General features: G+C 42.9%; 1 protein-coding gene across 1 annotated transcript in view; it reads left to right on the top strand.

Moving 5' to 3' along the window:
* The first annotated feature begins 9,316 nt into the window (after window positions 1-9,316).
* The window catches only part of pcgf5b (polycomb group ring finger 5b), a 35,780-nt gene continuing 22,156 nt past the window's right edge, over window positions 9,317-22,940 (top strand). Inside the window, exons 1-3 of the mRNA XM_072667317.1 lie at window positions 9,317-9,467; window positions 12,869-13,201; window positions 22,524-22,620. Coding sequence (XP_072523418.1) covers window positions 13,090-13,201; window positions 22,524-22,620 — 209 coding nt within the window. The 5' untranslated portion in view covers window positions 9,317-9,467; window positions 12,869-13,089. The remainder of the gene's footprint in view (window positions 9,468-12,868; window positions 13,202-22,523; window positions 22,621-22,940) is intronic.

Here is a 22,940-nt window from a genome sequence, read left to right as displayed (position 1 = left end):
ACCTGGTGACTGATTGCAGTGGTGAATGAGTGAGGGACCTGATAGATGAGTGAGGTGGTAAATGAGTGAGGGACCTGATTAATGAGAGAGGTGGTGAATGAGTGAGTGGCCTGGTGAATGAGTGAGGGACTTGGTAAATGATTAAGGTGGTGAATGAGTGAGGGACCTGGTAAATGAGAGAGGTGGTGAATGAGTGAGGGACCTGGTGAATGATTGCGGTGGTGAATGAGTGAGGGACCTGGTAAATGAGTGAGTTAATGAATGAGTGAGGGACCTGGTGAATGAGTGAGGGACCTGGTAAATGAGAGAGGTGGTGAATGAGTGAGTGGCCTGGTAAATGAGTGAGGTGTTAAATGAGTGAGTGGTCTGGTGAATGAGTGAGGTGGTGAATGAGTGAGGGACCTGGTAAATGAGTGAGGTGGTGAATGAGTGAGGGACCTGGTGACTGATTGCGGTGATGAATGAGTGAGGGACCTGATAGATGAGTGAGGTGGTAAATGAGTGAGGGACCTGATTAATGAGAGAGGTGGTGAATGAGTGAGTGGCCTGGTGAATGAGTGAGGGACTTGGTAAATGAGTAAGGTGGTGAATGAGTGAGGGACCTGGTAAATGAGAGAGGTGGTGAATGAGTGAGGGACCTGGTGAATGATTGCGGTGGTGAATGAGTGAGGGACCTGGTAAATGAGTGAGGTAATGAATGAGTGAGGGACCTGGTGAATGAGTGAGGGACCTGGTAAATGAGAGAGGTGGTGAATGAGTGAGTGGCCTGGTGAATGAGTAAGGGGATGAATGAGTGAGTGACCTGGTAAATGAGTGAGGTGGTAAATGAGTGAGTGGTCTGGTGAATTAGTGAGGTGGTGAATGAGTGAGGGACCTGGTAAATGAGTAAGGTGGTGAATGAGTGAGGGACCTGGTAAATGAGAGAGGTGGTGAATGAGTGAGTGGCCTGGTAAATGAGAGAGGTGGTGAATGAGTGGGTGGCCTGGTGAATGAGTGAGGGACCTGGTGAATGAGTGAGTGGCCTGGTAAATGAGAGAGGTGGTGAATGAGTGAGTGGCCTGGTGAATGAGTGAGGGACCTGGTAAATGAGTGAGGGACCTGGTAAATGAGAAAGGTGGTGAATGAGTGAGTGGCCTGGTAAATGAGAGGTGGTGAATGAGTGAGTGGCCTGGTGAATGAGTGAGGGACCTAGTAAATGAGAGAGGTGATGAATGAGTGAGTGGCCTGGTAATTGAGTGCGGTGGTAAATGAGTGAGGGACCTGATAAATGAGTGAGGTGGTAAATGAGTGAGAGACCTGGTAAATGAGTGAGGTGGTGAATGAGTGAGTGGCCTGGTAAATGAGTGCGGTGGTGAATAAGTGAGTGGCCTGACATGGTGAAAGAGTGAGGGACCTGGTAAATGAGTGAGGGGGTGAATGAGTGAGGGGGTGAATGAGTGAGTGGCCTGGTAAATGAGTGCGGTGGTGAATAAGTGAGTGGCCTGACATGGTGAAAGAGTGAGGGACCTGGTAAATGAGTGAGATGGTGAATGAGTGAGGGACCTGGTAAATGAGTAAGGTGGTGAATGAGTGAGGGACCTGGTAAATGAGAGAGGTGGTGAATGAGTGAGGGACCTGGTAAATGAGTAAGGTGGTGAATGAGTGAGGGACCTGGTAAATGAGAGAGGTGGTGAATGAGTGAGGGACCTGGTAAATGAGAGAGGTGGTGAATGAGTGAGTGGCCTGGTAAATGAGTAAGGTGGTGAATGAGTGAGGGACCTGGTAAATGAGTAAGGTGGTAAATGAGTGAGGGACCTGGTAAATGAGAGAGGTGGTGAATGAGTGAGGGACCTTGCAAATAAGTAAGGTGGTAAATGAGTGAGGGACCTGGTAAATGAGTGAGATGGTGAATCAGTGAGGGACCTGGTAAATGAGTGAGATGGTGAATGAGTGAGGGACCTGGTGAATGATTGCGGTGGTGTATGAGTGAGGGACCTGGTGAATGAGTAAGGTGTGTATGAGTGAGGGACCTGGTAAATGAGTGAGATGGTGAATGAGTGAGGGACCTGGTAAATGAGAGAGATGGTGAATGAGTGAGGGACCTGGTAAATGAGTAAGGTGGTGAATGAGTGAGGGACCTGGTAAAAGAGTGAGGTGGTAAATGAGTGAGGGACCTGGTAAATGAGTGCGGTGGTGAATGAGTGAGGGACCTGGTGAATGAGTGAGGTGGTGAATGAGTGAGGGACCTGGTAAAAGAGTGAGGTGGTAAATGAGTGAGGGACCTGGTAAATGAGTGCGGTGGTGAATGAGTGAGGGGCCTGGTAAAAGAGTGAGGTGGTGAATGAGTGAGGGACCTGGTAAAAGAGTGAGGTGGTGAATGAGTGAGGGACCTGGTAAATGAGAGAGGTGGTGAATAAGTGAGTGGCCTGAGGTGGTGAATGAGTGAGGGACCTGGTAATTGAGAGAGATGGTGAATGAGTGAGGGACCTGGTAAATGAGAGAGATGGTGAATGAGTGAGGGACCTGGTAAATGAGAGAGATGGTGAATGAGTGAGGGACCTGGTAAATGAGTAAGGTGGTGAATGAGTGAGGGACCTGGTAAATGAGAGAGGTGGTGAATGAGTGAGTGGCCTGAGGTGGTGAATGAGTGAGGGACCTGGTAAATGAGTGAGGTGGTGAATGAGTGAGGGACCTGGTAAAAGAGTGAGGTGGTAAATGAGTGAGGGACCTGGTAAATGAGTGCGGTGGTGAATGAGTGAGGGGCCTGGTAAAAGAGTGAGGTGGTGAATGAGTGAGGGACCTGGTAAAAGAGTGAGGTGGTGAATGAGTGAGGGACCTGGTAAAAGAATGAGGTGGTGAATGAGTGAGGGACCTGGTAAAAGAGTGAGGTGGTGAATGAGTGAGGGACCTGGTAAATGAGAGAGGTGGTGAATAAGTGAGTGGCCTGATATGGTGAATGAGTGAGGGACCTGGTAAATGAGAGAGGTGGTGAATGAGTGAGTGGCCTGGTAAATGAGTGAGTGGCCCTGGTGAATGAGTGAGGGGCCTGGTAAATGAGTGAGGTGGTGAATGAGTGAGTGAGTGAGTGAGTCAGTGAATATAGTGAATGAGTGAGATACAAGCCAGGTCTACTTGTACACTGTATTTAGTATAATTAGAATTAGGACCTTCTCTAATGATTTTCTGTCAGGCCTGCAATGCAGCCAGCTTCAGTTTCTGCTGGTTTCCATGGCTTTTATCTTCAGATCAGTTGATTGAATTGGCCAGTTTGTTTCCATCTACTGTGGTTTTGGGGTATTTAATGGATCTGAACAGTTAAGACACTTAAGAATTCCTCCTTCTTCTGCTATTCTCCACACTCGCATCACCAATAAAGACGAGATACAGTTCAACAGTCAGCCATACATGCGCATGGAACTTCAGAAAGGAGGTGGTGGCTTTCAGATCATGAAGTAGTTCCTTTTGTGTCGTTACAGTTTCCTCATTCCTCCTCTCAGATTGATGTTCCACAACTGCAAACCGGCCTTTCCTCTTCCAGTGTGTCCAGTGTTTGGAAGCTTATGCCCATGTCTGAGGTCATGCTGGTGTTTTTTCTCTTTATGGACATGATGGACGCCCCATGCAGGCTGCATGCTGGAGTGTGTTATTGACCCTTCTAATAGTTCTCTTCCAGATGGGATTTCTGTGGCTTGCCGGCCTGTTTGCTATTGCTAAGTGTCCTCATGCTGCACAGCAAGCCCTGTTCTACTGCCATGGACACTTCTTTGGTTCTACCGTTAAGAGACAGTAGTGTGTGTAAAAAGCTCTGTGATTCTTAGATAGTTCACCCAATGCAGATACACCTAGCTTCCTATTAAAGCTGACATTCTGCACTATACCTCACCTGATCCAGTCCAGTGTGCTGCAATACATGAGCAAAAGTCACTGTCCAGTTTCTTACACAGTATGCACATTGTGCCAAAACAGTGCACCATGCACAAGGCTAAGCTAAATTAAAGGTTAGAGATGACATTACCTTCTGAGCAGTTTCTCACCTTAGCAGCAATATGCTACTTTCATGATAAGCTGCAAGCAGTGATGCTCTTTGCTTTGAAAAATTACCCAAGGTCTGGGCTGTGGTGGAAACACCAAAGCCTCTTATGGCGATGTCCTTGCTTTTGTGTCTCAAATTCTCTTTGAGGCCGTTTTCTTTTTTTCCCATCCTGGAGCTCGAACTTGCTGGTCCTCATTTGTCATAATTGCTGTCAAAGGCAAGTGTACAGAGCGCAGTACTGCAGTGATTAGTAACGTCCGTTTTCTCCACTCTGCCTCAGTTAAACAGCTTCTCGTCAGGCAGTAGCATCATGTCATGACTGACAGGACTCAGTAAGTAAACTTCCATGAAATATACATGTCTGACAACTACTGATTAAGTGAGATGGGCTTCTGAAGTCTACACAGGGTCAAAATTATATATACAGGGTCATAAATATACATACGGCCACTCTCATTATTAATTCAGGGGAGCTGAATTAGAGTTCCACAATGTCTTATATCCTGCCAAGGCCTCAACTCAACTCCCTGTTAGTGATCATGATTGGCTACAGATTGGCTCACATTTAAAAAATTCATATGACAGCATTAATTGGATTGACCAACATAAAGTACAATGGGAAAGCTCAGTGAGCTCAGTGCAGATCTGAGAAGGATGATCGTAGTCAGGAATGGGGCCATTACTGAAAAACTGCAGATTCCAAGCTCATCAAGTTCAAGTTATTAGAAGGTGTAGCCATTTTGCCAAGGCGTGGAAGAAGCCCAAAAAACTGTCATCCTCAGCCAGGAAAAAATAGATCTGGATGGTCAAGAACAACCCAAGAACCACTGAGACACAGGCTTGCCATTAACCAGAAGCTGTTGGATCACCAGTGTCCCTGTCCACGGCCAAGCAAGTCCTACATATCCTCGGACTGAGAGGCTGCTGTCCAAGAAAGAAGCCCCTGTCCTAGAATCAACATCTTTGAGCTCAGCTAGTTTGCAATTGTTTGCAGATGGTCACATGAACAAAGACAAAGCCTTCTGTAGGAACAGTTCCATTGTCAGATGAGACAAAGGGAGGAGTGCAAGGGGTGAGGCTTCAACCCCAAGACCAACTGTTAAGCATGGTGGTGGTAGCAGCATTGTGAAGTATGAAGAAGGAGGACTATTCAGCATAGCCTCAAAGCATCAGCCACTAGACCAATAAAACGTACACAGGACTGGGTGTTCCAACAAGACACTGAACCCAAACATGCTTTAGAAGTGGTTGCGGAATGGATAAATCAGGCTGACATTAAGCTTTTGGAGTGGCCTTCCCAAAGTCCTGATCTCCAATATATTAAAATATGTGGACTGTGCTTAAAGGTTGGATTTGTTCCAGGAAACTCTTAACTTTACCAATGCTGAGGCTGTTTTTTAAACGAAGCACAATACAGGATGGTCAGAAAAAAAGAGGTCATTTACTTAAGAGGTCATTGAATCTTAAGTGGGCTGCTGGGAAATAATAAAATGTTGAAAAATAAAATATAGTCCTAAACATGAAGCTACACTGAGGGACAGCATAATATACAGATCACCCTGTATATTGTGTGTGTGTGTGTGTGTGTGTGTGTGTGTATATATATATATTTAGTCAGTGGACAAAAAGCCATTATTTTCAGGGCTAGTGTTAGGCTTTATAGGTGTGTGATACAAAAATGAAGCCAAAATTATATTCTCACATAATTTATAAAGAAACCAATTAACTTTACAGAATCATTATAGGGGGCCTTATTCCAATCTTCAGGCTGTTAATGTATCTCTCATTCTCATAGAAAGCCTATAAGGGCAGCTAATTATGCAGTAGGCGGCAGGCTTTTTTCCTCTATCAAGGACTCTGAATTTATATATTGATTTCTTTTAAGAGAGCCTTCCTCACCAGCTGCTAAGGGGTAATTATATCTCACTTTCAGCTGGTTCCCCAAGTTCTGGTCCCACCCTGGGAACACATTAGAGGAATGAAGACAATGTCCTGTGCACTGTGGCTTTTAGTCAGAGCACTTGTGGTCATTCATTAAACAGTGGGATCTTAGACGTGAAGCCGAGTTTTACAAGTTTAATTGATAAGAAGTGGACAGATATTTTGAAAGGGAATTATTCAGCGATCAGCCAAAACATTAGTACCACTGACATTGATTATGTTTTTCTATAGCGGCATCTATCAAGCGGTGGCATATATGAGGCAACAGGTGAACGGTCAAGTCTTGAAGGTGATGTGCAGGTAAAATGGGCGAGCATAGGACCAGTGTCAGGGGCTTGGGCAGCTAACTCTCATTAGCTCGTGGTCCATGGAGGTCCCACCTCATAACTTATAGGATTTAAAGGATCTGCTGCTAATGTCTTGGTGCCAGATACCACAGGACGCCTTCAGAGGTTTTGTGTAGTTCATGCCTTGAATGGTCAGATATGAGGTACTCAATATTAGGCAGTTGATGCTACTGTTGGAAATTTGGGCACAACTTTAGTAATTATGTCATCCTTTACTTGCTGAAGTATTTACAGTAACACATACCATGGCATTCAAAAAATTATGAGCACCCCTGGTTTGTAACTGTGAATAGCTTGGCGGGTTGAAGATGACGTTTTATGTCAGTTACAATTTCTGTAATTGTTCTGGCAAGAGTTTGTGCAGGAGTTGCTGCACAGTAGAATAGTGCAGCATCACTCTAGAGTCTGCTAAATCCTCCTGATGGTATTTGCAGTCAAATAGGGGTTTTGATTTGCCTTTCTAGCAATCCCATGAGCAGTTCTCTTGGAAAGTTCTTTTTTGGTCAACCTGACCTCCACCGGACTTTCCTGTTAACTGCAATTTCCTAATAACGTAACGGACTGAGGAAACGGCTACCTGAAAACATGATTCTTATTCTTATATTCTTAAAGCCTTCTCCTGCTTTGTGGGCATCAATTTTATTTTCAGATTTTCAGAGCTGCTAGGCAACTGAGAAGCCCAAGAGGAGCCCATGGCTGCAGACTGTGGGACAAGATTTGAGGAGTTTAAGGATCTTCTGGCCTTTCCTAACAGTGATTGTGAACAAGCCATAATTCTAACAAGCTAATTAAGGTCTGAGACTTTGGTCATAGTTACCAGAGCAAATCTCTTGGGGTGCCTGAACTTTTGCATGGCTCTCCTTTGCTTTTTCACTCATTCAAAATGTACATCCGTTAGAAATGCTTAAAAAAAAAAAGATTTTGCAGATCGTTTTAAAGGAATGTGCCCAAGCCTTTGCGAGTCACATTATGTATTAGGAACACATTATTAGGAACACATTATGTTTCTGTAAAAGAACAAATATATAAATAAATATAGTGTATACAGTATATATTAGCATTTTATTCAATGTAAAACACTGTAATACCTTTCATTTAATTTTAAAGTCAAACATTGGTCAGCAAATACTTAAAACATTAAAACCATTTCTTAGTATTAGTCAAGTCAGATTTTCAGAGCTGCTAGGCAACTGAGGAGCCCAGTATTAAAGCCCTACAACGGCCTTCAGACTAGTACTTAGTAGAATCATCTTTGGCTACCAGTGTTGCTCACTCACTATTTGGGAGTAAGGGGATATTTTCACCCACTTTTCCTGACAGATTTGCTCCAGGTTCTTCAGGTTGGTTGGATGATGCTTGTGGACCACAATTTTCAAACAGAGTCAACTATTCTCAAATGGATGGACATTGCCTTACTAGCCATTAAGTGTTGCTGAGCCGCTCTTATGATTCTTTGGGCTTGTGCTTGGGGCATTGTCCAGCTGAAAAGTGAACTTTCTCTCAAATGTTAGCTTGTTTAGCCGAAAAGATCATTTTTTTGGTCTCATGTGACCAGAGAACCATTTCATATTTGGCCACATGTGCTTTCTAGCCCAAAAACTGGCTTCTTTTCAGCCCATTTAGGACTGTTGTATTTCATCGCTGTCCAATGAAAAACATGTATCTCAATTTTTGTCCATATTTAGTCCACCTCATCATTTGAACCCTGTAGCAGCTCTGTACACTGTGTACTACAATTCTGGATTGGATGACTTGGAATACAATTATTTTACATTGACTTCCATTGAATGTTATAGAGGTTCTTGGATTCTCCTGTAAAGTTGCTATGTTGGAGATACATGTTTTTCATTGGACAGCAGCCATATACAGTATAGTTCATAGAGTAACTAAATAAGGCTGTAAAACAGATCTAATAGCAATTACTGTGCTATTAGATAAAGGGTCACTTTTTGCAGAAAGGTGGACAGATATTTTGAAAGGGAATTATTCAGCGATCAGCCAAAACATTAGTACCACTGACATTGATTATGTTTTTCTATAGCGGCATCTATCAAGCGGTGGCATATATGAGGCAACAGGTGAACGGTCAAGTCTTGAAGGTGATGTGCAGGTAAAATGGGCGAGCATAGGACCAGTGTCAGGGGCTTGGGCAGCTAACTCTCATTAGCTCGTGGTCCATGGAGGTCCCACCTCATAACTTATAGGATTTAAAGGATCTGCTGCTAATGTCTTGGTGCCAGATACCACAGGACGCCTTCAGAGGTTTTGTGTAGTTCATGCCCTGAATGGTCAGATCTGAGGTACTCAGTATTAGGCAGTTGATGCTACTGTTAGAAATTTGGTTGCTATTTTTGGAGATACATGTTTTTCATTGGACAGCAGCCATATACAGTATAGTTCATAGAGTAACTAAATAAGGCTGTAAAACAGATCTAATAGCAATTACTGTGCTATTAGATAAAGGGTCACTTTTTGCAGAAAGGTGGGGTGTAAGCAGTTGTTTAGGGCCCCTGCGCCACATAAAATGTACAGTGCTGTGGTTAAGTTATTATTATTATTATTATTTATATATTATTTGTGGCACTCATATTTTCAGAACAATATGAATCATGTATATATTTATACATAATTATGTCTACTGGATAAAATGACTGAGATGAGTGGCTGGGTGCGTGTGTGTAAGTGTGTGGGGGGAGTGTCCCCTTAATAGGATGTCGTTTAAGCCCCCCCACTCACTCAGAAACGCCCCTGACTACACCTCCAGCTGTCCCAGAGCCTGTCTGCTATCTCTTTACTGTAGTCCTGCTCTCGATTGATAAACAGGTTTGAGGAAGTTAAGAGCTCCGGGCCGCAGTCGTACAGCAGGCGAGCAGCAGGAGAGTGAAGGCTGCGCCCTAGTTTGTGTCCAATCAGAGAGTGTATATGATCTGCTGGAGGAGTGAAGAAAGCAGCAATGCGTAAACAAGCGCTGCAAACTCCTCCGCCCCTTTCACCCCCCCCCCCCCCCCAACACACACACACTCACACACACATCATCATCTCCTCTGAAACCAGTTCCGTATTTCTGCTCTTCTACTTTCTCATGTGACAAACCAAGTCGACCCCTGAACAGCCCAGGCGGAGAGAGCAGCGCGCCACCATGAAGGAGGGCTGGTGATCTGGTGGAGGTAAGAGGCGAGGCGAGGGGAGGCGAGGGGAGGCGAGGCGATGCTGTGGCGTCTCGTTTTTCGGTGCTAAAGTTTGGAGTGGGCTGAGAGGGAGACCGTATCGTGTGTCGTAGATCAAGTTGCCCAGAGCATGTGTTTGGTCCTCGGGGCTGCATGACAGCTCAGTGATAGTTAGCGGATTCCTGAGCCTTTCCCCCTTCTCTTTTAGCACGCCGTATGTTTACGCTCCGGCACGTTGTTCCTCTCACCGTAGCGAGCCGAGGCTGATGACAGCAGCTTTGGGTGGAGCACACAGACCCGCAGGCGTGCGGCGTGTTGACGCTTATGGAGCATTAGGCTAGCAGATGCGCGCGGTTTAGCTTGGGGGACGGTGTGAGGAGGACCTGCTGGTCCTTGCTGGTGCTTTTCACAGTATGACAGCTGCACTTCTGTGTGTGAAACACCTCCAGCCCGAATTGGAGGGAAGGTGTTGTGTGGGGGGGCTGGGTAAACTTTAGCCACCCTCTGGTCGGTTGCCTAACTTTGAGGCACCGTGCTAAGCTGACGTGCCGATAAGCCATTTCCCCAGCGGCTGAAAGTGGAGGGTTAACGTTATTTCCCTTTCTGTAGCCTAAAACACCCGAATTTCACAGAAACTGACCCAGAATTCGGGCTTTTAGCTGCAGTCGGAGAGATCTGGCAGTCCGTTAGTGGTTATCCTGTAAATGTCACTCTGAGGAACATCAGTTTCGCTTTGAGAGAGAGAGAGAGAGAGAGAGAGAGAGCTAGTGAGAAAGCGAGTGAGAGAGTGAAGGGGGCGGGGCTTCCGCGCCGTGTGACGCAGCACGCACCTGTACGCCTGTAAGTTTTTCCATGAGCTTTTCTACAGGACTGACCACAACACACTGCACGTCCAAAAGTATCCACACACCTGGTTTTATTGGATGGATTCAAAGCTACATTAGGTAAAAAATAGAATGGGATCCCAATGCCAAGCATCAGCGAGAGCAGTGGGTCCCAACCCTGGTCCTGGGGGACCCTTTGTCCTGCACATTTTAGTGTTTACTGGGTTCCCAACACACCTGATCCAGCTAATGGTAATGGTAAAATTTTGTATGGAGATCTTGTATGGACCTTATGGAAGCTTAATCCATCAATCTCATGGAAAGACTTGTGTGTCATACTGGGTGGAAGCTCCGCCCCCTCTTTCTCTCTCAAAGCGATGTTTCTCTGAGTGACATTTACCTCCTGCCCTGCACACTTTACTGTTTACTCGGTTCCCAACACACCTGATCCAGCTAATCAGCTCATTAACAGGCTATTCCGGAGTTGCAGGTGTTGTGTTAGAGGAGCAAACTACTGAAATGTAGGACAGTGGGTACCACTGAGCTAGAGGGGTAATAAGCCCCCTCCCAGCTTTGTTCTCTGGAGTAAAAGAGCTCCATCTTAATACGTTTAGTTTGAGATGGAGAACTAACCCAGAACTTTTCAGTGCTTGACCCTACTAATGCTCTTATGGCCAAATGCAATCAGATCCTCACAGTAATGTTTCACTGTCAAGCTTTCTGTACACGTTGAAGCAGGGCAAAATATAAAGACCCTCGCTGCATTTAGTGTGAACCTTTCCTAGAAGAGTAGAGGCTGTTTCTGCAGCAAACCGGGGGACAAACTCCCAGGTAATAGGTAAAATCTACAGGTGTCTACAGGTGTCTTTTGGACATGGTGTATTTAAATAGCAGCATAGGCTATGAATGACCCATGTCAGGACACAGCAAAGCACCCAGTGATGAATGAGCAGGTATGGTATTGAAGTTCTGAGTTAACAGTAAGTGTTGAATGAACATCTACAACCCCTCTGAAGTACCACTGTTCATATTTTTAGGGCTGAATTAGTACAGTGCCTTGCAAAAGTATTCAGAGGCATGAAAGTCATCAAATTAGCCACTTTAATATTTTGTACTGTGTCATATCTTATTTTTCAAGTCCCTCAAAGTGACCTAATTAAACCACCTAAGTGACCAATGGTCTGCCGGCAGGCTGGAAGTTTTATTACTCACTTCTATTTTCAAGGAATATAGCCCCACCAGTGTGCGTAGGTCCTGTGCCTGGAGTCCCTGTAGTTCATGAATAATATGCGTTTGTGTGTAACAAGAGTGTTAAAGGGTTAAATAGATCAGCTTTATGTAAAAGCTTCTTCTATGGAAGCTCTAAGTTTACTCAAAGGATAGATATTATGTATATAATTTCCCTCCTGGGATAGGGAGGGAAGCAATAGGGAGTAGGGGTGGGCAATATGATGAGATTCTGTTAAAATCATGATAAATTGTATTGTGATACACAATAGGCTTCTCTGAGCGGATCGTGGGACATTACTGAGAGTGTAATTAGCACTGTTTAGTTAGATGAAGTGCATCCGATCCTGAATATAACTCACTGTACTCAGTATAGGACAGTATTTATACAGCAGTTTTTAAGAACCTGCCGCTACCAAAGCATATTTTTGCCATATCGCCCAGCCCTAGTTGGGAGAAACTTAAGCGATCCCAGGCACAGTGATCCTAAGCCAAACAGCACTGGTTGTTCTCAGTCCAATGGCGAATATTTGAAAAATGTGGTCCACAAGTGTCATCCAACCAGCCTGGGCAACAAACCTGTGGGATACAAGTTAAATCGGATCTCATCTGGTCACATTGGGGGCACGTTTTAATGACAAATGTAAACAGAATCGGGCCAAAGTAGATACCAGATACTATCCGGATACAAAACTCATAGTGAAAACGAGCCCTCTGAGTAAATCTACCAGGCAGAACGGTTGAACATCGCTTCTAAACAGTGAGCAAAGCTGGTGAAAACCAACCAACCAACCAACCCCAACAGACCTAAAGTTCTTATTGAAAGGGGTTGAGAACTTCTGCAAGCAGCTTCTTCAGTTTCTGTGTTATTAAAAGATCTGCTGATCAAATATGATGTAAAAATTTGACTCAAATTTAAACTTAACTTTAAGAACATATGGCTTTGCTGACTGGAACCATTGATGTAAGTGATGTTTGTAATCCAATCAAATCTCATAACTTTCAAAGGTGGCTGAATACTTTTTTTTTTTGCAAGGCTTGAATGAACGTCTGAAGTGTTGTAACCTCTACAGTTCCCAGGCTTATTATACCTCGGTTATTACATGGAAAACCAGGCAAGTTATTCTTAAGTGAATGGAGAGAAGAATGGGAGCTTTGACCCACTGGTGGCGTCTGGGCATTTCAGAGGTTAATGGACACCTACAGTGTTGAACGAACAGTGACAGTGTTCATTTAAATCAAGCTGCACACAAATGAGCACTGTACGATTCTGTTCCTCTCTAGGGATTTTGTGGGAAAATGGAAGCTAGGAGTCCTTTTATAAACACTGTTGTCTCTTCCCCCCCACAGATACGGAGGGCTTCAGCGCGGGAGCTCAGTGGTGAAAATGCAGCACACATGATATCGTGATATCGCCAAACATTGAGCATGGCTGGAAGTAAAGGCAAGGCGCCATCCGGCAGAGCCAGGCTCTGAGCCCTACCTCCAGCTGTTCACTCCATATATCTTCACCCGCCCTGTACCGCGTGTCTCTCCGATATCCCCCACCAGCCTGGTAGCAACAGGTGAAAATGACCACACCGAGGAAGCACTTAGTCAAGGATTTCAACCACTTCATCACCTGTTATGTGTGTAAAGGATACCTGATCAAGCCCACCACCGTGACAGAGTGCCTGCATACCTGTGAGTGCTTTGCCTCCACAAATACGGTTTCTAAAAGCTCCAGAAAGACTGGGCTGCTAACAGTTTAGGGGTGGGGGGGGGGGGGGGGGGGGGGTTAATGTGGTTATTACCAGAGTAATCACCTTTTATCTGTGTTCACACTGCGGGAGCTGACTTCATATGACTTTCATTATTACTATTAGAACTAGTAGGGGTGCACGATATCCGATCATTTTCATGTACATATCTGTTGATGCTGGGGCTGCACGATATACGATATAAATGGACATTACGATTATTTTCAGTGATATTAAACAATACAGAAAATGTCACCGGATTTCCCCAGAAGTCAATGCTCCAACATGGCATTGATATTAATAATGCACTCTGTGTGTCCAAGATTTGAGTAGAATAAACGATATTGTAGACATGTCTTGGAAAATGAGAACAGTGGTGATTTTCCTATTGTATCAAACAGCAAATAATATATATATATATATATATCCTGCAATGTGACTGTTGCAATGACGATGCTGAAACAGTGTATTGTGCAGCCCTGTCTGGTGCTGATGTTGATATATAAACATATATCATTGCTGTCACACAAAACCTTTATATCTCCATTTTTATTGCCAGAATATGAAATGTCATAGAAATTGACTTGGAATACAATCTTTTGACATTGACTTCCATTCAAATTGTTTTGGAGATTTTGGAGGTTTTTGCATGACAGGGACGATATATACAGTGTAGTAATTGGGAAAACATTGGTCTGGATTAGCATTACACATAATGTATACATAAATGTAACATTTACACGTGTTATGCAAAAGTTTGAGTACCCATGGCCACATGACACACTTAGTTTTTTTTTTTTTTATTGAGAATAATCGCTTATCAGCCTGCGTAGCTATTCCAATATAGAAGAACATTTTCAAGGAATCCTAAAGCACAGTAAAGACCCTTTCACACCGTGTCTGATTATTAGTTTTGACTAAACACGTATATTAATGATGTCTTTCAGACGCTGGGTAATCGGAGCCCGCTCTATTTTCTGATGCTTTAAAATCAGGCTGACCAATCAGAGCTCCGCTGCCCTGGTTTCAGACCAAACAAATGAGCATCCAGACGGCGGCAGAGCAGCTCATCTTAACGAGTGATTATATGATGAGCAGCAACACGCTGGAGGTTAAGGGAATTTTATGGTGGAGCAGAGCTGAAAGGCTGGGGAATGACGGTGAGAACTGTATGTAGCAAGTTGTAAAGTTTATCTAGATGCATCCTAGTCTGTTCATGTTGACGAAGAATCGTGAGGAACTATGACTTCCCTCACTAATGAGCACTGATGCAAAACGTGTCAGACTTGGTGGGTGTCAAGGGTCCACTATGCTGAAAGTCACATCCGTTTTTTTTTGTAAGAAAAACATCGTACTTGGTATGAAAGGGCCATTACTCTGTCTTTTATTACATGAAAATAATCATTAATGTGTCTGTGCAAATGTTTAGGCACCTTACAGAGTCAGGACTCTGAAGCACATCCTTTGGCAGACGTTGCAGCTTGTAAACACACGTAGCAGCTGTTAGCAGCTAAAGGTCCTTCAGTCCCTGTAGTTGGACATTTTTGTACTCTCTAACTCTGAGATATTCCTGGGTTGTCTTGCATGCACAGCTTGTTTTGAGATCGAGTCATAAACCTTCCATGATTTTTAGACGAGGGGCCAGTGTGAGGGTCATTCCAAAAGCTTCAGTTTTGCGACGGTATATAAAATGTAGTAATTGGGAAAACATTGGTCTGGATTAGCATTACACATAAATACGTAAATGTAACATTTACACGTGTTATGCAAAAGTTTGAGTACCCATGGCCACATGACACACTTTGTTGTGTTTTTTTTTATTTTTAATAATTAGTAATCACTAATCATACAATCACTAATCATATATTTTAAATCAGGAGAAGAAGACACCGTCCTGTAGTTTTAACCTTTTAACGGAATCCATTCTTCCCTGCACCCGTGCAGTATTGCCAAGCATGATTGATCAAAATGTGAACTTTATCAGTCCACAGCACTACTTTCTGATGTCCATTAGCCTACTTGGAAAGTGGTGTGGCAATGTTACAGTTAAAGTTTCTTTCTTCAGTGACTCCTCAGTGAAGAGAAGGTTTGTGCAAGCAATGCTGCACAGTGGAACGGCGCACCGCCCTCTTGACCCAGCTAAGCCTTCATGCAGGTCACTGGCAGCCATAGTTTTGGTTTGTCTTATCAACATACAAGCAGTGCTCAGAGATTTTTTTGGGTCTTCCAGATTTGATTTTGACTTCCACGGTTTCCCTGAACAGCCATTTCTTAATAGCTTCTCCTTTTTAAAAGCAAGAGACTGCATTTTAAGCATGTGCTTAATAGGTGACTTTGCTTATAACAATATGAGTGTATAACATACTACTACTACTACTACTAGATTAGTCATTTTTCTTATGTTTACATTTACATTTACATTCAAAGCATTTATCCAGAGCGACTTACAGAAGTGCTTCACTGTTTACTCTGAAAATATCCTTAGTTAAATCCTTCTAAGCTTAGATACTACTAACTACAAAAGTCAGTCAGTACTCTTGGAAGAGATGGGTTTCAAGACACCTAGGGGAAGTTCGTCCCACCACTTCGGTGCCAGAACAAAAAAAAAGCCTGGATGCTCGTCTTCTATGGATCTTATGTTAGCAGTAATGCTACATGTGGCTGCTGATGTTATCACTGGCCCTGCCTCGCTTTACATTACACTATATATATATATATATATATATATACAGTGAGTCCAAGAAGTATTTGATCCCTTGCTGATTTTCTTTGTTTGCCCACTAATAAAGACACTATCCTTCTGCACTTTTAATGGTAGATATATTCTAACATGGAGAGACAGAATATCAAGACAAAAATCCAGAATATAATTTTAAAGAATATATTTTAATTAATTTGTATTTCAATGAGGAAAATAAGTATTTGATCCCTCTTGCCAAACACACTCAATACTTAGTGGCAAAGCCTTTGTTTGCAAGCACAGCGGTGAGACGTTTGTTGTAGTTAACCACAAGTTTAGCACACACACCAGGGGGAATTTTGGCCCACTCTTCTTTGCAGATCCTCTCTAAATCATGAAGGTTGGTGGGCTGTCGCTTGGCAACTCTGACCTTCAGCTCCCTCCATAGATTTTCGATCGGATTGAGGTCTGGCGACTGGCTGGGCCACTCCATGACCTTAATGTGATTTTTCTTGAGCCAATCCTTTGTTGCCTTTGCTGTATGTTTAGGGTCGTTATCATGTTGGAAGACCCAACCACGGCCCATTTTCAGATCCCTGGCAGAGGGGAGGAGGTTGTCCCTCAGGATTGTGCGGTACATGGCTCCATCCATCTTCCCAGTGATGCGGTGAAGTAGCCCTGTACCCTTGGCAGAGAAACACCCCCAAAACATTATGCTTCCACCTCCATGCTTGACGGTGGGCACAGTGTTCTTGGGGTCATAGGCAGCATTTTTCTTCCTCCACACATGGCGGGTGGAGTTGAGGCCAAAAAGTTCAATTTTGGTCTCGTCTGACCACAAAACCTTCTCCCAATAACTTGGTTCATCTTTCAAATGATCATTGGCATACTTGAGGCGCGCCTCCACATGTGCTCTCTTCAGCAGGGGTACCTTTCGGGCACTGCAGGATGTGAATCCATTGTTGCGCAAAGTGTTGCCAATTGTTTCCTTGCAAACTGTGGTCCCAGCTGCCTTCAGGTCATTTGCTAACTCGTGCCGAGTGGTTGCAGGACGATTTCTGACTGTTCTCAGCATCATTGCCACCCCACGAGGCGAAATCTTCTTTGGAGCACCGGGCCGAGGTCTGTTGATTGTCATGTTATACTCTTTAAACTTTCTGATAATTGCACCAATAGTTGTTACTTTCACATCCAACACCTTACTAATCTTTTTGTAGCCCATTCCAGCTTTGTGAAGGTCAACAATTCTGACTCTGAGGTCCTGTGACAGCTCTTTGGTTTTACCCATGTTGGAGACTTGAAATCTGTGTGATCTGTCTGATTCTGTGGACAGGTGTTTTTCACACAAGTGATTAGTGAGAACAGGTGGCTTCAGGTCAGGTAACAAGTTGATTGGGAGTGTCTAACTGGTCTGTAAAAGCCAGAACTGCTAATGAATACTAAGGGATCAAATACTTATTTCACTCCATGAAATACAAATCAATTAATATATATTCCTTAGATTTATTTTCTGGATTTTCTTTTTAATATTCTGTCTCTCCATGTAAGAATACATCTACCATTAAAAGTATAGAATGATCATGTCTTTATTAGTGGGCCAACGAAGAAAATCAGCAAGGGATCAAATACTTCTTGGACTCACTGTATATATATATATATATATATATATATATTACACTGCAAGTAATTCTGTAATATTTCAGGCTGGATTTATTATTCAGGTTCATTCTTTTGTTCCCTGCAATATCCGACGCAGCATTTTCCGCTGCCATTGTCATCACACCGATGCTAGGTATCAGATTACTGATAATAAAGATGAATATGAATGGCAGATGAATAGAAATGGACAGAACAGTAATCTGATCCCTCATGACGAAGCGTAGGTTCAGCGATAGTAAATATGTAAACGTGATTTCGAGACTGGCGTATGCAGCCCTCTATTTAGTAGGTGGTAAGTGGCAGGTATGCGTGTGCTTGATGGAGTGGAATGGTAAAGGTGAAGGCTCGCTGGCAGGAATGACACACATCTCCAGTCATCAGGGTGAGCACATCACAAGTCATCTGCAGCCTTAGTCACCATGACAACAAACATCCTCCTCCTTGAATGAGCTTTTTGTGTCGAAATGATTTGTTTGAAGGAGCTGAATAAAACAAACAAAAAAAAAACATGGCTTCAGTTGTAATTCGGAGCCTGGTTGAGGTGTCCTGCTTCTGATGGGAGGGTTCGTCTTTACTTTCACAGCCTGAGGCATTAACATGAAGAGTGCTGGTGTGACTTAGCGGAGCTGGCTTAGTGCACCTCAGTATTGATTAACCAGTACGTTTGATGTGGGCAATCATACAGACACTGTTGGCCATTGCAGCACTGGCTTCTTGTTCATGGGTGAATGGATCCGACAGCAGGGCTCAGAATGGCCATGCATGATGTATAGGTCAGTTCCCTAGCATACAGCCAGGCAGTTACGCACACATTCCAATTTGCTCAAGGGGCTAATATGCCCTATATCCCCCCCCATATCCCAGACCATTCTATATATTACTGACCTGATTGTGTCTGTTGCCGATCTGACATCCCAGATTGCTCTCAGAGACAAGTCTATAGCTTTTTCTTTAACTATTTGAGTTCTGTAACAGTGGACTCATCAGTCCGCGAGACTGCAAGTGTTAGTGAATGCAGGGAAATTGCAATTGTGTGAGTGTGTGTGGTTATGTGTGTGACTTTACTGGTCAATCAGAGTCCAAAGCAGAGTACTGGGCCATGCTACATGCTCAATACATGCTCAGTATTTCAACTGAAAGTGCAACTGCCTTTCGTAAGTTACGGAGGCAAAGCTTAGAGTTAGGTTTTAAGGTTATGCTTTAAAAATCCTTGTTTTATATACAGTATATATGTGCTAAGATTTTAGGCACCTGTGAAAATGAGTATCTGGGCGGTAAGTGTTTACTCACTCAGTAATAGTGAGTGAATAGTACTCACTTAATATTACAAAAAATAAATAGTCAAAAAAATATATATATAAAAAATAAATAAGCTTAATGCAAAAAGTAGTGGTTTTATGGTTGGTAATGAAATGTGCAGTTGATCAGTGTTCTTTAAGCACTGATGATATTCTTGATATGCTTAGAAAGGCATATCGTGTATCACTATAACATAATTTATCACAATACGGTAAAATATCATTATATTTCCCACCCCTAGATAAACCCACATTTTATATCAAAATGTTCAGAACAGTCTCGGCTTTCTCTATAACGAGACCCCATGTGACCTAGAGCACTCATAGAAGACATACTCTGCCCTAAACCTGAAAATCTGAAGAGAAACTTTAGAAATTCTTTATTTTTCATGGAAACATACCTTAAATTATGTGGACGAACTGTCTTGGTGTTTGAAATGGGTTTACCAGAGTCTTTGCTTCACAAAAATAGTGGAATGTGGGGAAAAAAAAGAAGGCCATTGGTCAAAGAAGTGTCCATTGGTCAGTACCACACAAACCCATAGACAGACGCACGGAACCACCACTAATGGTGGAATCATGAATGATACCTTAGCTGAGTAGATAGAGGCATGCAGTACCTTAGATGTTCATCTGGGCTCTTCTTTAAGTTCCTGGATCAGTCTTGGAGGACACATCTATGAAGATCCCCCATTGTCTTTTTGTTTGCACTTCATTTGGAGATAATGGTATTTACTATGATTTGTGGACCAAACTGAATAATTTTTCTTTTGATTTCGACAAGAGTGATTAGTCTCCACCAAACAAGGTAGATGTGAAAGCACCCTTAGAAATGTTGCACAGTGATATGCATTTTGTTTTTTGTTTTTTTAGAATTTTTTTAACTGTATCATAGGTGTGCATATAGCTGGGCAATATGACAATATTTTATCGTATCATGATGAATTTTGTTATCGTGTTACACAATATGCTGGACGTCCACGTCCAGAGGGGTTAGCTACAGTGCCCTGAACTTCTCAATGACGTGAAACACAGTAAACACAGGAACATCGTGGTACACAATATGCTTTTATTAGTGAATCAAGGATATCGTCAGTGCTTAAACAGCACTAATTTATTGCACATTTCATTACAGAGAGTGTACTCAATCTTATTTAATTTAATGGGGTGAATAGTGCTCAGTATGGTAGAATATTTGGGAAGCAGTTTTTAAAAATGTACACTATTAGTGCATTTTGTCTACATGACAAAATATTGTAATAAATATTGTGTATCGTAAAAAATGTCTTTAAATATTGTGATATATTTATATCCTTATCACCCAGCTCTAGGTGTATTCTAGGTCTGCAATAATGTGATCAGATAGGACACTTAACACTCTGCCCTAGTTATTCCTGGAAGTACTTTATGCAAATAAACTGAGCTGCCAGAAATCATATACCTGGTATACATACATGGTGTGTCAATTGCTTGCATCCTACCCGTAGTCTCATCAGCACACTGAAGATTTAAGGCTTGAACACGGTTAAAACATTATGAAAAGCTGCAGGCAGGTTCTTTGCCCCAAACCAGACTCATAGACATTCATACTGCACTCCAAACTTGCCTGGGCTTTAGAGACATGCCCTTGAAACGGCCAACAGTTGGCGAGGGAAGCGATCTGGCTCACTGTGATGAAAATTCAGCTTTATTTTAAACAGTGAACCACTACCACAGGTTTTAATGAGATATAAATAAGATATAAGATGAGTACGATGCTCAGATTTTTATTTTACATATTTATTGTCTTGTCACAAACCTCATCTTGTCACATACCTTGTAACTCCGTTGGATAACTCTAGATGTCTTTTAAATTGCGTTAACAGTCCACAATAAAATGACCCAGAATTAACTGGAACAAAACTGAATGTATTTGTCACTGATCAAGCACTTTATTAGGAACACTATACTAAATCTGGGTAGGGCCTTCCTTTGCTCTCAGGTGTACCATCAGGTGGGTGTACCTTAATGCACCTTCATTGAATCAGATCCAGTGACTGGGAAGGTCACTGAAGAACATTGAATTTGTCCTATTCGTAAAAGTATGAGTTTGAGATGACCTTTGCTTTCATACATGGTGCATCAAATAGCTGGGTGAGTAAGATGAGTAAATTGTGGCTATGAAGGGATGCTTGTGGTCAGCAACAGTACCTAAGTAGGCTGTGACATGTAAACCTTTCCAGGGTGCGTTTTGAGGTATGCTTTGGGTCATTGGCCTGTTGGAAGAGCCATGACCCCTGACAGAGATCCAGCTGGGTCCTACAATGTGCTCCAATGTTCTCTGGTAGTCTTCAGATTTAATAATGCCATGCACACAGTCAAGGCATCCAGCTCTCAAAGCAGCAATACAATCTCCACCATATTTGATCGTAGGCAGCCTGGCCTCATTCTCTCAGAATGATTGTGGCTTCCACAGGTAAGTTCTAGCGCCCCATTTCATTCAGATGGTGTCGGATAGGGTGAGCAGACACTGTTGTACCTTGCATCTGCAGGTCAGCTGGAAGTTGATTGAGGTTCTTTAGCCACCATTCAGGCAATTCTTCATTCCATAAATTTTTCTCTACCGTCCACGTCCAGGGGGGTTAGCTGCAGTGCCCTGAACTTCTCAATGACGTGAATCACAGTAAACACAGGAACATTAATATCTCTGGACTTGTAGCCTTCATGTTGTCCATACTTTTCCACAATTATCATTCTTCCATCCTTGCCCTTCTGTCTTTCCTCCATGCTCAGTGTGGTTCCTCCATTGAAACTGGCTGAACATGTGATTTCTATATCGCCAGCATCTGTTACTGTTGCCGCAAATACAAATTAAAGAAGCAGGATTGAAATCCAGTTATTGCTTACAGTTTGGAAAAGGCAGCGATAATTTTGTCCAGTCCATTTCTGGAGGTCGATGTGGAATGATTTCAGATTTGAGTTTTTTTCCTCAGCTTTTCCATGTGTTATTTTAATATCTGCTTTTCTTCTTATGATTATCATTACGGTTATTATTATATTTGTATAATCTCACATCCTGATATTGTATCAAACGAAGGGTAAGTGTAGGCCTGTGTGTGTTTGTGTGAATGTGTGTGTGTGTATAGACTGAGGTAGTTGTGCTCTGCTGCGGTTAGCTGGGGGAATATGATAGGTGCAGCTTTGGCCAAGCCGGGCCCGCTGAAGCCTTTATCTGAGTGCCAGGCCACAGGCTTCGTTTCACTTTTCCTTCACTTTCACTCCCACCCTGCTCACAGCAGATATGCAGATTTCAGCCCTACAGCTGCAGACACACTGCAATTTCACACAACTATAAAAAAAGCTTGAACAGGAGATATAGGAAGGGCAAATGCAGTTTTGGCAGACATTCAGATGTCAATGAAACTGAGATTTGCCCTGAGGATATGGTGCTCAGGTTTCTCACAAAAGGCAGAAGTTGAATGCTCCATCATAGAACTGTGTGTAATTCTGTTGTGTCTGTCTGTTGTGAGACGGTTTGTAAAGGGAGTCAAACTTGCTTGTTAAACGTGTTTGTTCCTGAGTGTTTAACAGCCTGGTGGCTTTGCTGCGTTCATGAAAAATAATATCTCTCCTTTCTGTGTCCTTCATAGTTTGTAAAAGCTGCATCGTCCAGCATTTTGAAGACAGCAACGACTGTCCCAAATGTGGCATCCAAGTGCACGAAACAAACCCACTGGAAATGTTAAGGTAAGAAGAGGAATGTTCTTTTTTGCCGTGCTTAGAAAATGACCGGAATATTAAGCTATATATAAAAAAGAAATATTCAAAGTTTTAGGGGCCTTATCCTTCATATTTTATTGTTTTTTTGCTGAAAGGTTTTGTGATCACATCATTTGTACATGGACGATATTCCAGATTTGATCATTAGTTCCTGTATTTAAAGGCAGCTTCTCCTGCGGCTGCGCTCGGCAATACCTGTAGAAATTTCACGGAGCGGTTGTTGCAAAATGTGCCTTTTCTAATTTAGTTGAACTGAAACATTGAGGTCTGTTACCTCGCTATCCTGC

This window comes from Salminus brasiliensis, chromosome 22 (genome assembly GCF_030463535.1).
Source record: "Salminus brasiliensis chromosome 22, fSalBra1.hap2, whole genome shotgun sequence".
Taxonomy (NCBI): domain Eukaryota; kingdom Metazoa; phylum Chordata; class Actinopteri; order Characiformes; family Bryconidae; genus Salminus; species Salminus brasiliensis.
Note: the sequence above shows the minus strand (reverse complement) of the source record. Positions and strands in the feature narration are given on the sequence as shown.